At 48.5% G+C, this 13,824-nt stretch overlaps 1 protein-coding gene across 1 annotated transcript in view; it reads right to left on the reverse strand.

The window, feature by feature from the left end:
• PGBD5 (piggyBac transposable element derived 5) overlaps positions 1-13,824 on the reverse strand; it is a 93,196-nt gene that overhangs the window by 24,718 nt on the left and 54,654 nt on the right. Inside the window, exons 2-3 of the mRNA XM_039464321.2 lie at positions 13,309-13,736; positions 8,814-8,948 (exon numbers count right to left, since the gene is read on the reverse strand). Coding sequence (XP_039320255.1) covers positions 8,814-8,948; positions 13,309-13,736 — 563 coding nt within the window. The remainder of the gene's footprint in view (positions 1-8,813; positions 8,949-13,308; positions 13,737-13,824) is intronic.

Genomic DNA, 13,824 nt, shown 5'->3' on the forward strand with positions numbered 1-13,824 from the left:
AGAATCCACAGATGAGACTGAGGGAGGAAAGGGGCTTCCAGGTCAGCTCGCTTAGCAGCACGGGGCACACGGACCTCATTCGCAGCATCTCTCACAGATGTCATCAGGGCTCTGCCTAGACATAATCCATGATGTGTGCAGAGGGCAGCAAGCTGGGGTCCTTTTGCTTGGGGGTTACCATCTTGAATTCTGGCTTATCAAGCCCATCTACTTCCAGGGCATGTCAATGCCCAGAGTGTACCTGAAGCCCTGCCTCCTGAGCAGAGCTGTCATTCAGAATTGCCTCCTTGACATGACAGCCACCCAGCCCTCTGAAGATGTCCTGCCTTCTTCAGATGACACCTCCCTATGTCCCTCAAAGCCCCACTCAGGACGCCTCCCAGGCATCTGCTCCTTGGCCCCGCCTCGGTGTTCATCCACCTGTCAACATGGGAACACTGGTCTCATGCTGCAAAGGCAGGTGCCTGGCCAACATGTTCTAACAGGAGAAATCTGCTCTTTTAGACTATACCATTAAAAACAATTAGTAAACCTTTTTTATTCTCCTCCAAAGAATCTTGGGGCTCCACTAATCAGTAAAGGTCGATAGAATGTTAATCTGTTGGCCAATTTTTCCCACTGGATCCTCAATCTTTTTGACATTATGGAGCCTAAACAGCAGTCTCTAGTCTAGAGAACTGCTGGAGAGTTCTCTTTCCACTCACAGAGAGGGCACAGACTTCCAGGGTGAGCAGCCTCAATGTCTTGGGTTGAAGAACCCCAAACCTTGGCTAGCTCCCATGCTCACACCCCTTCTGCAAACAGGGCAGGGCTGGAGGGTGTTTTGGGGCCTAGGTCAGTCCTTAGCAGGCCTGTGACACAGAATAAATACAGTCTCCAGTTTATACTGGTTCGATTTATGATGTCTGACTTCATGATCATGTGAAAGCAATAGGCATTCAGTAGAAACTCCTTCAAATTTTGACCTTTTCCTCAGCTAGTGACACACCGTGCAATGCTGGGTGGTGATGCTGGGTGGCAGCAGTGACCTGCAGCTCCCGGTCGGCCAGGCGATCACAAGGGTAAACAATCATGAGATATTCAACACTTTATTATAAAAGCAGCTTTGTGTTAATTTTGCCCAACTGCAAGCTAATGTAAGTGTCCTGGGCATGTTTAAGGTAGACAAGGCTAAACTATGCTGTTTGGTAGGTTAGGTGTATTAAAAGCATTTTTTTTTTTTTTTTTTAGAGATGGGGGGTCTCACTATGTTGTTCAGGCTGATCTCAAACTCCTGACCTCAAGTGGTCTCCTCCCCTAGCCTCCCACATTGCTGACACTACAGGAACTCGTCCACTGCACCCAGCTCTAAACGTATTTTTGACTTAAGATGTTTTCTTTTTCTTGAGACAGGGTCTCACTCTGACACCCAGGTGAAGTGCAGTGGTGCAGTAATGGCTCACTGCAGCCTTGGTCTCCCAGGCTCAAGGGATCCTTCCACCTCAGCCACCCAAGTAGCTGGGTCTACAAGTGTGTGCCACCACACTCAGCTAATTTTCATATTTTTTTTTTGTGGGGATGGGGTTTTGCCATGTTGCCCAGGCTGGTCTTGAACTCCTTGGCTCAAGTGATTTGCCTTCCTTGGGCTCCCAAAGTGCTGGGATTATAGGTGTGAGCCACTGTGCTTAACCTGACTGGATATTTTCAATTTAAAGGGGTTTATCACAGGGATGCAACCCCATTATAAGTTCAGGAGCTTCTGTGTATGCTGTCTTGAGTGCACCATGGTAACTAGCAGTGGGATCAGACCAGCCTGGGTAACTAGCAGTAGAAAAAGCCGAAAAAGAAGGCATTGGCTGTGGCCTCATATAGTACCCAGCATTCTGCACCCAAGTGTTTATATATACACACTATTGCTTCTGTGTCTCGGGAGAATCCTGACTACTACGGGGGCCTTTCCCTGGTCCACCTGGCTTATTCAGGCCTATTTGCTTCTCTGGTTCTCATGGCTGTTGGCCCTCGGGAGTCTGACCTGGAGAGCCGGGCAATGCTTTCTTCAGTGCTGCTTTTCTAGAGACTGAGAATCTTTCTGTGTATGTGTGTGTGTGTGCGTGTGTGCGTGTGTGTGTGTGTGTTTTGTAATAATTGGACAGATCCCTGTTTTCAAAAAGTTTTACAATAAAGACATGGGAAGATAAGATCTGCACCAATGCAAATCTAGGCATGGACTAGCATGGAGCAAGCATATCTCCAGATTTCCTGAGCTCTACCTTACATATAATTCTCTGCTTGCTTATTCTCTCCTTATGTGCTGCTGTTAAAACGCTAGGTGTCTTGGTGCTTGGTCTGTGGCAAGGATACCTGGCTACTCTCTTCTTTGCCACACCACACAATCTACTGTATATGCCTCTGGGGGCGTTTCTTACCCCTACAGGTGCCTTCCTGTAGCCCTGCGATGTTCAGACACACCTCCAGTACTGCACTTGTCACACTATGTCAATGAATATTTTTAATATGTCCATCTCTTCTACTAGAGAGGAAGTGAGGGCTCCCTCTATCTCCAGTTCTTAGATGCCAAGCACAAAGCTCACTCTATGGTGGTGTGGTTAACCAAACAGTCCATGCCTAGATTTGCATTGGTGCAGGTCTTATCTTCCCACGCCTCTATTGTAAAACTTGTTGGAAAGAGGGATCTGTCCAACTCTTAAAAAAAAAAATACAGAAAGATTCTCAGGCTCTAGAAAAGCAACACTGAAGAAAGCACTGCCCAGCCCTCCAGGTCAGACTCCCAGGGGACCAACAGCCGTGAGAACCAGAGAAGCAAACAGGCCTGAATATGCCCGGTGGACCAGGGGAAGCCCCCCGTAATAGTCAGGATTCTCCCGAGACAGAGAAGCAATGTGTGTGTATATAAACACAAATATGTATGGGAGGCGAGAGCGCGAGGAAGAGGCAGAGGTATTTATCTTAAGGAACTGGCTCATGCAATTAAATAGGCTGACAAGACCAAAATCAGGGAAGCCCACCAGGGACAGGCTGCTGCTGAAGCTCTAAGGCCCTTTGGTGGCATAATTTCCTTTCTTGGGGTACAGCAATCATTTTAGTTTTTTTTTTTTTTTTTTGAGACAGATTTTTGCTCTGATCATCCAGGCTGGAGGCAATGGTGTGATCTTGACTCACTGCAACCTCCGCCTCCCAGGTTCAAGTGATTCTCCTGCCTCAGCTTCCCAAGTAACTGGGATTACAGGCATATGCCACCACGTCTGAATAATTTTTTTGTATTTTTAGTAGAGACTCGATTTCACCATATTGGTCAGGCTGACCTCAGGTGATCCACCCGCCTTGGGCTCCTAAAGTGCTGGGATTACAGGCGTGAGCCACCGCGACCAGCCAGCAATCATTTTCTTAAGGGCTTCAACTGATTGGCTGAGGCCCACCTACATTATGGATGCTAATGTGGTTTCCTCAAAGGTAACTCATTTAAAATTTAATCTCATCTAAACAGCATACCTTCCCAGCAACATCTAGACTACTATTTGACCAAATAGCTGGGTACCATGGTCCAGCCAAAGACCAGAGACATCAAAGTAACCATCACACCCCCAAGTCTGGCTGATATCAGGGGTAAAGCTAGAAAGCCGGCTCAGGCAGGAAGTAAAGAACAGGCACTCCCAGGCATCTCCGCGCCCCATGGAGACGCTGGGTGACAGACTGGCTCAACAACACTACAAGTCAATGACAGCAAGTACTGCCCCTACATGGAATGTAGACAGATGGTGACAGGGCTGAGGGCCAGGAAGTACGTAGGCTGTCTCAGCCACTCATGTGTTTCTCCCTGGGAGCCCCAGGCACAGCCCTGGGAGAGCTGGAGATTGTGGTCAGTCTAACCTGGGGAAGTGCGACAACCTTCAAGGGAGACAGAGTAGAGCCTTCAACTAGACCACGACCCTTCCTCTGAGCTCCCAAAGCACTGACAGCATCTGGAAGGCGCCTTGGCTCATGGGAGATCCACCACTTCTAGGGGTCAGTTATGCAGCTAAGAGATGTGCCCTCATCTGCTGCGATAATGGAGAAGTCTTAGAGGGGATGATGGTGACCGCTACACAACACCAAATGTACTTAGTGCCACTGAGTCATACACTTAACAGTGGTGAAAAGGGAAAATTGTATGCTATCTGCATTTTACCATCACAAAAAGCTACGCTTGTTGATAACAGAATCATTCCTCTCGTTTTATCCCCCACAACATATATTTCATTTCTTGCCATTCCCATACTAAAGTTGACCAAATTACCAAAGACCCAAAGAGCCACCTGTGGTAATCTACTTCACAGAACAGTGGGAACGGCCTCTTCTGACAGTTTCCATTGGCCTGGAGCACCGCAGGTTAGCATCTTTGCTTCCTGACTCCTTTCCATGTGCTCGATGCTTGGTGAAACACCAAGACGCACATTCTGGATCCAAGGACTTTTGAGGTAAGCAATTCTGTAGGACAGCCCTACAAATGTCAAGTGGGAGATGAAGCCCACCCATGTGAACCAGTGCCTCATTTCAGAGATTGCTGGAAGAAGACTGAAAAGAGGAAAAGTGAGGACGGACAAGCAGGACCACGTTTCAGCCCGGGATGGCATTCACGGGTGGTCTCACACTCTGCAGTAAAGCGGTGTCTGCTTCTCATCTGATTATTTATTTCTCCTCGAAACTTCTTGCTCTTTGCTTCTTGCATTCTCAGCAGTGCAGGCTATTAGGGCCTTAATTTTTTGAACGATAGTTAATTTAATCTTTTCCTCTCATGTCCATCCTACCACATACCACACATTCCCTTAAATTACTTCAGATTTTAAGCTACTTTTCTCAAAGACTTTCCTTCAAATGAATTCAAGAGCATTATACCTACAAAAGCACAGGAATCTATTGGAGCCCTTCTAAATACACATTATTTTTTTTTTTGTCCAACTGTTAGTTTCTTCTCATCCAAATGCCTTTATGGGGATAAACTGACCACACCTGAGGCCCAGATGATCTAAGCTGGCTGTACTGAGTTCCCATTCAGCTTTCCCATGGACCTTTTCTGGGACCACTGGCCAATTTGGAACTTTTTTTTTTTTCACTCACTTCTTGATCTAGAATCTTTCAAGTGGAGCTCATCCTGCAGTTGCCCTGCCTGTCAGAAGAATGCAGTCTAGTCGAGCCAGTCAAAGGCTCAGGGTCTTGGCAGGATGAAACTACACAACTGAGGCAACAATGCCTATGCACAACTTGGGCTCTCCTGGAACATACCTGAACACCCACTGTCCCTTCAACACCTCATCTTGGTCCACAATCGAGAGTAACTGGAAGACAGTTCTCTGGTCAGCTGTGCAGACCTAATTGATAGGCTCCTGGTAAATTATGGTGGGTATCAAACCACCACAAAATAGATGGGGCATATAATAAACGTTTTTCTTTTCTTTTCTTTTTGGAGTTTTGCTCGTTTCCCAGGCTGTAGTGAAACGGTGCGATCTTGGCTCACCCCAACCTCCGCCTCCCAGGTTCAAGCAATTCTCCTACCTCAGCCTCCCGAGTAGCTGGAATTACAGGAATATGCCACCACGTCTGACTAATTTTGTTATTTTTTTTAGTAGAGACAGGGTTTCTCCATGTTGGTCAGGCTGGTCTCGAACTCCTGACCTCAGGTGATCTGCTCACCTCGGCCTCCCAAAGTGCTGGGATTACAGGTGTGAGCCACTACACCAGGCCATAATAAATGTGTACTAAGCTCCCAGGTTTTCAGAACCCAGGTGATCTATCCTGGTCATTTTTTCATGGCCAGGGCAGAGAAGCCAAAAAAGGAGAGGTATGTACTTGCTCCTTCCAATCTCTTCATGCACCACAGCTGCCTGCATCCTATGCGCCAAAGCTAACCTCAGAAATAGGAGGGCATGAGGCAGATACTGCCTGAGCAAGCAGCACAGCACAATGGCAGAGGGCGCTTAATATGGCCAGCCGCAATGGGGCTTCTCTGCTGAGAAGGCATTCAGGAGAGCTCACTGCATCTGAGGAACTACAATGAAGAAAATGTCCTCTGTACAGAACCCCACATACGACATTTACAAAGAAGAGTCACAGACTTGCAGTAGAAGGGACCTCGCTGGTTACCTAATCCCATCCCTTTAGTTTCTAGATAAGGACTCCATATTCCAGAGAAATGACTGAGCAGCTTAGTTTGCGTGGGAGGTAAATGCAAGAGCAGGGGTTGCTGATGCCTTGGGAATGCAGGAGGGAAGAGGCAGGTTGAGGCCCAAGGGAGAAGCCGGCTTTGGGCTGCCCAGCTGCCCAGCAGGTAACCCCTACAAGCCGAAGTGACTTCATGTAAGAAATGGGATCAATACCGCCTGCTCTCTATGTCTTATAGGGCTGTGGGGAGTCAGGGAAGTGCAGCTGTGAAAGCTCTTATAGTGTAGGGCATTGTTCTGCCCCAGGGCTGCATTCGCCCAGGCTGCTGACCTTCAAAACCTGTCAAATCAAGATCAGCACCTGGAGAACCAAGAAAAGGGGCATGACACTAAAAAACCAACTGTCCCCACGCCATGTGGCTCCTCCTCTGTATCTCCAGGCTCCTCACAGGCAGAGATGTCCTTTCCCTGCTCTGTGCCTGCCACAGGCACCTTCAGCTGGAGCTGGGAACAAAGAGAGGGACTGTGAGGGCTGAGAAAGTTCTCTCGCCAGCCCTGTCACAGCACAGCCGGTAACTGCAGGGGAACTGCCCCCTCTGCTACGCACTGTGAGCATGTTCTGAAGGCTGCCCCTGGCAATGGTGGAAGCTATGCTGCTTTTGACTGACAGTTGTCAGCTTCAGTTCTGGCTTCTAAAAACAAACCTTCAAGCTGCTGCGAAACCTCCTAGAATCAAGACTTTTAGAAATGAAAGGAAACTTCAAGGTACCAACCCAAACTTATCTTATATTATAGATATGGATTTTATAGATTTTATTTAAAAAAGTGGCAAAGAATCTGAATTAACGGGGGGAGGAGGGAGAGAGATCAGTGTCCTTGCCTTGTGATGATTTGATTTCTAGCTCCTCACTAACTATAGAGGAAGAAGGAAATGGTGCCAGATGCACATAGGATCCGCATGTAAACATTTATTCAAAAGCTACACAGGGCTGGTGCAGTGGCTCACACCTGTAATCCCAGAATTTTGGGAGGCTGAGGCAGATGATCACTTGAGCCCAGGAGTTCAAGATGAGCCTGGGCAACATGGTGAGACTCCACCTCTACCAAAATGAAAATAAAAATAAATGAGCTGGGAATGGTGTCACACATCCATAGTCCCAGCTACCTGGGAGGCGGAGGTGACAGGATCATTTGAGCCTGGGAGGTTGAGGGTGAAGTAAGCTATGATCATGCTGCTTTACTTCAGCCTGAGCGGAAGAGTGAGACCCTGTCTCAAAAAAAAAAAAAAGCTACCTAGGCATATCTCAAGGATGGCAGGGCCATGTTTGCATATCCCAATGCCTGGTATAATGTGTGCACGTAGCAGATGCTCAAAAAATATTTACTGAAAGAATCAACGAATGTCCCTTGGGAAGGTTTAAATAAAATGAACCTGATGCACCTGTACTCTACGGGAGTATCATCACAAAAGGCACTATGGAGATGGCAGAGGACTCTGGAGAATGTGAGGGGACAAGGAGCTGAGGCTCCACCTCCAGGAGTGAGGGAATTCTGCTCTGGGATAGGTCCAGTCTGGCAAGACCCCAAACAGTGCATCTGTACAAGCAGAGTCCCCGGTCTGACTGGAGATCCTGGCCCCAGCTCAACCTGAAGGGCCCTCAGACCTGCAGAAGGAGCCAGGCTGGTGCTTTGAAGAGAAGGAGGGAAGACACTCACCTGGAGCAAGCACACTTTCCTCACTGTGGTTCTGGAGTGGGTGTGGACAGGAGAGGTTCAGTGGAATCTTCCTATGAATCCTGCTCTAGTTCAGGGAAAGATGGAAGTTCAAAACCCCTGTGTCTTGGGGCCTGGGAATGCGGTCAAGCGAGGGCAGTGAGTGAGCATGCGGTCAGCTGTCACCGCAGGGCTGGCCTGCCTGTCTGATGAGAGGAGGTGTTGCTGTGCAGCACACATGAGAAACTAGACTAGGCAGGGAGACATCATCTAGGCGCCACATTCTGGTGTTTATCGGTCCCCACCATCTCCCTCTGTGTACACTACTGCTCCTGGCAGCTCAACCTCATATGCTTTGCCTGGAGCAGAGCTCAGCCACCTCTTGTAAAACATGCACCCATGTCAGCCACGCGGGGTCCAAGGGCTGCTGACTTGGGCACATGTTCCCGGTGAAGGTTATTCATAGTTTCACCCGTGGGCTATTGGTGGTGGTCTGTAAAGGAGGCATCCTGGAAACAGGAAGGATAGGCAGATGCCTGGTGGGAGTGGGGAGGCCTTCTGGGACAGCCTTGAGTTTCAAAGCCATAAGTCCATAAGTCTTGAGGGACAGTCTGCAGGGCGATGGTAGTCACTTCATATGACCCACCATCTGGGTGACACTTCTGGCCAACATTGCTAGGGCCTGAACCTTGATGAGTCATTTACCCAGATGGGCTGGAGTCTGGAGGAAGAATGTGCAGGGAAGAGGGCCAGGTGTAGCAGCAGCCTCTCCAGGGCTGGTTACCTGCTGGCCCGGTGAGAAGGGAACAGCCCAGCCTTGGCCTCTGCAGGGGCATCGGGTGGACTTGGACACACAGTGAAAAGGGTATGTGAACAAGTTCTTGGTTATGAGATGAGCCCAAGTCCCGCCGATTTTCTTCCCCAACCCTCTTTGCCGACCCTCCCTGGGCTCAGCCCAGGGTTTACCTGTATGATGAAGCCAGTGGAAGAACACTGCCTGACCCAGAGGCTGAATTTCCGCTTTTTCCTCTTGCGCAGCTCCCGCTCTGTGCATGTGGCAATGAATACAGGATCCTCATCGATCAGGGGTTCATGTAGCACCTGCCAGGAGGGAAAAAGCAGAGTCTCTCATGGAAGGCAGCATGAACTTGGGGGCTCATCAGATTGGAGCTCAAATTCAGCCTCTGCCTTTGAGCAGCTGTGTGGCCTTAGCAAAGTTACTTTACCTCTCTGATCCTGACCCTTCTTACCTACAGGAAGGTAGTATCATGATCTATACTACTGTTTCTAGAAAAGATTCAGTAAGAAACTGTATGCAAAATACTTAGCACCGGCCCTGACACACAGTAGCTATTTCATCAATGGAATTTATTATTGTTGTTGTTATTATTGGCCTAAGGTCCCTAGTCCGAACTCTCACGTGGTTGAGGGATCCCTGACACGGGTCCTGTGGCCTCTGGCTGGACATGCCTGATAGTGGGAATCCACTTCTTTTCAGGGATGTCCCTTTTACTCATGGAAAGTTCCAGCTGCTAAAAAAGTCTTCCACTGATCCACAATTTACCTATATTTAACTTAAACCTAGGGATGTGGCTTCTGTCCAGCAAGAAACAAAGAAAAAAATATTTTGTTTTTCTTTTTTTAATTTTCAAGACAGCCCTCGTGTCAGCCCACAATCTCCTTCCTCTAGGTTGAACCTCCTCTTTTTATAAATCATTCATGAGATGACCCAGCTCCCTGTGGGCCCGCTGCAACACACAGCCTCTGGCTGTCCTCTAGGTTGTCATATCCTTTCTGACAAGATTCCCAAGGTTTTTTTTAAACTTATTTCATCTATTTCAACTTTTTGATAACATGATCATAGGACTTTTCCCAATGATAAGACAATAAAGAAAAAAAAAACGGCATAACAAAAATAGGCTCCGAGGAGTGGCTACGGATCTGCTTCTTCAAGGTAAAGCTCTTTTGGGAGGCTTTAAGGTCTATTTTAGGAATGTGCTACACTTCCCTCCCTGATCCTAACCCAAGCTTAATCATGAATTAGAGTGTGTACCTGCAGAAAAATGAAATGAGTGCAGGCAATGATCTCCAGAACTCTGCATGATGCCCTAGATCAGGGGTCAGCACGTTACTGCCTGGTCTGGCCCATGTCTATTTCTGCAACTAAAGTTGTTTTGGAATACTGCCATGCTCATGCGTGGCATAATTACATATTGTCTGGGGCTGCTTTGGGGCTACAACAGCAGCGCTGACAACATGGAACAGAAACCACACAACCCACACGAAGTCTAAAATACTAACCATGTGGCTATTTACAGAAAAAGTTTGAACAAACTAGTCACCTGAGGATCCTGCTAAAATGTGGACTGTGATTCAGTGAGGCCGGGCCTGAGACTGTGCATTCCCAACAAGCTCCCAGGTTGATGTCAGAAAAAGGTTCTCCCAAGGACAGAATGGAGGATAACACTTACCACGTGTGATGCGGACAGTATCCTTCCATTCTTCTAGGGAGGTTACCTTGAATTCAATTTTCGAAAAGTGACAGCCTTTCATTGTCCAGTCTTATCAGTACATACCTGTCTACTCGGTTTTTCTATTAAGGGACCCATGGGGACATCATGTGTGGTCTCCCCTGTCTTGTGAAGGGGAAGGCTGGGAGGCTATCCTGGCTGCAGTGTCTCCCCTGGCCCTCACGCCTGGCTTCTTGCACTTGCTGGCTCTTTGTAGCTCGTAAAACATTCAAAGCCCCATTTGGAACTGCTCCAGTGCAATGGACAAGTCCCCTCCACCCCCGACCTTCTACAGTGGAAGAATGGGAGCAGATGAAGAAGGGAAAAGATGGCATAAAGAAGCCCTCTATGTGCCCTCTCCCTGCCCAGTGAGCCTTGCCAAAGACCTGCATCCTACTCTTCATCTTCTGAAGCCACAATGAATGAAAATTGCCCTCTCTCATTCTCTTCAGAAAGAAAGTGCATCTCTGTTCCACTTGCATTGAACATATGATCCGTTGCAAATTTATATTTAATCACATGCCTCATCAAAGCAAAAGGGCCAGCAAGAATTTCTGACCCTCCATGATCGTTTTCCCTTTCTATCATCATTAAATGAATTATGAATATGTCATTTCTAAATGCAGCACATAACAGCATGCTCCCCAAAGCTCCGAAAACTTTGCCTGACAGAAAAACCACTTTCTCCTCCTCCAGGCTGCAGATCGGTCAGCATTTCTCCGTTACACAACTGTATCTCCTGAGCCTCCTCCTGTGCATGACGAGCTCGTTTTGAGATGTGGAGAGTGGTATGTATGGTAGGGGAAAGACAAAACATCCATTTATTGATTTGCATAATCCCTCCCAGAAAATATTTCTCTAATTAATCTGGCTCCAGTTATGAGGAGATGCAGTGTCTCCCCATTTTGTATTTGTGTAGAAACACACAGACAGACAGACAGACACACACACACACACACACACACACACACACCACCCACCCACCCCAGCTGCTGTGGTTACTGCTGGATTCTGGGAGTCCTCTGAAGGCTCTAAGATCCAGCCACTGCCTGCTCAGCTGGGCTCAGCAACGCTGCCAGGTTTCCCCAGGAGGCTGCAGAGAGGTGACCCACAAATCTAGTGTGCCAGAGAGGCTGGGCACTTCCCTGGACTTACATTGCAGATGCCTCTTGAGCCTTCTGCAGCACCTCTCCAAATGTCTGACCCCCAGCAGGGTCTGAATGTGTTGTTTATTTTTCCCTTGCATCCAGGCAACTGTCTCTCATTTGTTTCATTTTCAACCAAGCAAGTATTTAGTGAAAGAAAAGATAGTGCTCAAACCTGTCCTTGGTACCACAGGACCTGTCATAAGGCAGGGCTCATGTCCCCGTAAGTCTCTACTTCTTGTTAGGAAGGTAAGTGACACACTGGAGGATAAGGTACAGTGGCATGTGACTAACCCATTGGTAGTGGGGGGAATTCGGGTAACAGGGAATCCACAAGGACTGCGGGCCTTACACTGGCCTTGGAGACTGGATGCATTGGCAAAGTAGAGAGAAGGCAAAGCGTTCCAGGGCCCAAAAGGCATGCTGCAAACACTGGGAAATCATAACAAGCCTGATGTGTTCACCAGACAGTGGGGAGAAAAATCCAGCGAATGTAAGGCTCCCGCAGACATGAAATAGGACACTACCTTCCCCACAAAAGCCCTGTGATTTTTCAGCTGTGTTGGGTGGGTAGGCATCCTATACAGAGTTACAGAAAGGACCTAGAGGGGAATGTCAATAAGAATTGGAGGTTTATTTAGAAGAGCCTTAGAAGCAGCACAGGACAGAGATGTGCAACGGGTCTTTCTATATATATATATATATATATACACACACACATATATAATTGAACTGAACTGCTGTTGCCACACAAACCAAGACAAAGGGAATGGGGCTCACATGGGCCAAGAACTTCCTGGTTCGGGTTACAGACATCTCTAGAAATCAGCCGTCTCAGCTGGGTGCAGTGGCTCATGCCTATAATCCCAGCACTCTGGGAGGCTGAGGCGGGCAGATAACGAGGTCAGGAGTTTAAGACCAGCCCGGCTAACATGGTGAAACCCCATCTCTACTAAAAATACAAAAATTAGCCGGGTGTAGTGGCGGGTGCCTGTAATCACAGTTACTTGGAAGGCTGGGGCAGGAGAACGGCTTGAACCCAGGAGGCAGAGGTTGCAGTGAGCCGAGATCATTCCACTGCACTCTAGCCTGGGTGACAGAGCAAGACATTGTCTAGAAAATAAAAAAGAGGAAGAAATTAGCCATCTCATTAGTTTGCCAGACCAGCAGGGCAAATTTTGAGGAAGATTCTGGAGTTCTGTCTTCCCAGGGCCAGGTGCAAATGGATACCAGCAGAAGGCAGGGAGGGGCTCGGGAGCTGAGAGTAGGCAGAACATTTTTGTCTGGAAACTGGCTGGGGAAGGTATTAGGGAATCAGACCAGTGATGCTGGAGCTCTGCCAAACCCTCACTCAACAGCTCTGGGTGTGTTCTGCGTGGCCAGAATAACCCCCGAGGATCCGAAGAATGGCTGCAATTCCAGGCTCACTCCCTCCACCACCCAGAAGTCTTCTAAGCCTCCTTTCATCACCAACATCATACTCAGAAAATGTGACCAGAAAATTAATATTTGCCTGAGAAAAACATTATTTGGAAAGTATAATTAAAGAAAAGGATAAATGGGGAGAAAAGAGAAGGAAAACTGCCTCTCAGGACAAAAGACTGAATTCTGACCTGTCTGTGGGTTAGAGCTAGTATTATTACTCCCCTCGATCTAATTGGGATTATGTGGATTAACGGAATGGAAGGATAGCAGAGGTGGCCTTGAAGTGAACTCAGAGGGCAGGCAGGGCAGGCAGGGCAGGCAGGGCATCCCAAAGCCTGGCCGCCAGACAAGCCTAGGCCGAGAGTGCGAGGCTGGCCTCACCTGGGTTTGGGAAGGCCTGAAGGCAGAGTCGAAGCTGCTCTGCAGGGAGTCGAGGAAGGGCTGGACCTTGTAGAGCCCGTGGGTGGTCTGGCTGGAGCGGAAGGCCACGACGTGGAAGTACTTGAGGATCTTCTCGAAGCGGGCCTGGCTCATGACGAGGGCGAGGCTGCGGTTGCTGTAGAAGCCGCCGCTCCAGATGCTGAGGACGGACTCGCAGTGGGAGATGCTGGTGGAGATCATGTAGCCCAGGAATGCCTTCATCTCCGTCAGCGTCACCTCCACCCAGGCTCCGTCGCTCCCAAACCGCTCCTGGAACTTCTTGGCGTACATGTTTGTCTGCACCACCATGTTCTTGAGGACGTTGTCTGGGACAAAGAGCTGGAAGAAGTCCACGGCACTGGCGCTGGGGGGCATCTTTCGGGTGGGACCTGAAACCCAAAAACAGGCGGAGTGCTCACTGGGGCAGCCACCACACCCTGGCTCACCATGAGAATGGCTGCATTTCCAATCCCTGGG

This window comes from Saimiri boliviensis, chromosome 14 (assembly GCF_048565385.1).
Source record: "Saimiri boliviensis isolate mSaiBol1 chromosome 14, mSaiBol1.pri, whole genome shotgun sequence".
NCBI lineage: Eukaryota > Metazoa > Chordata > Mammalia > Primates > Cebidae > Saimiri > Saimiri boliviensis.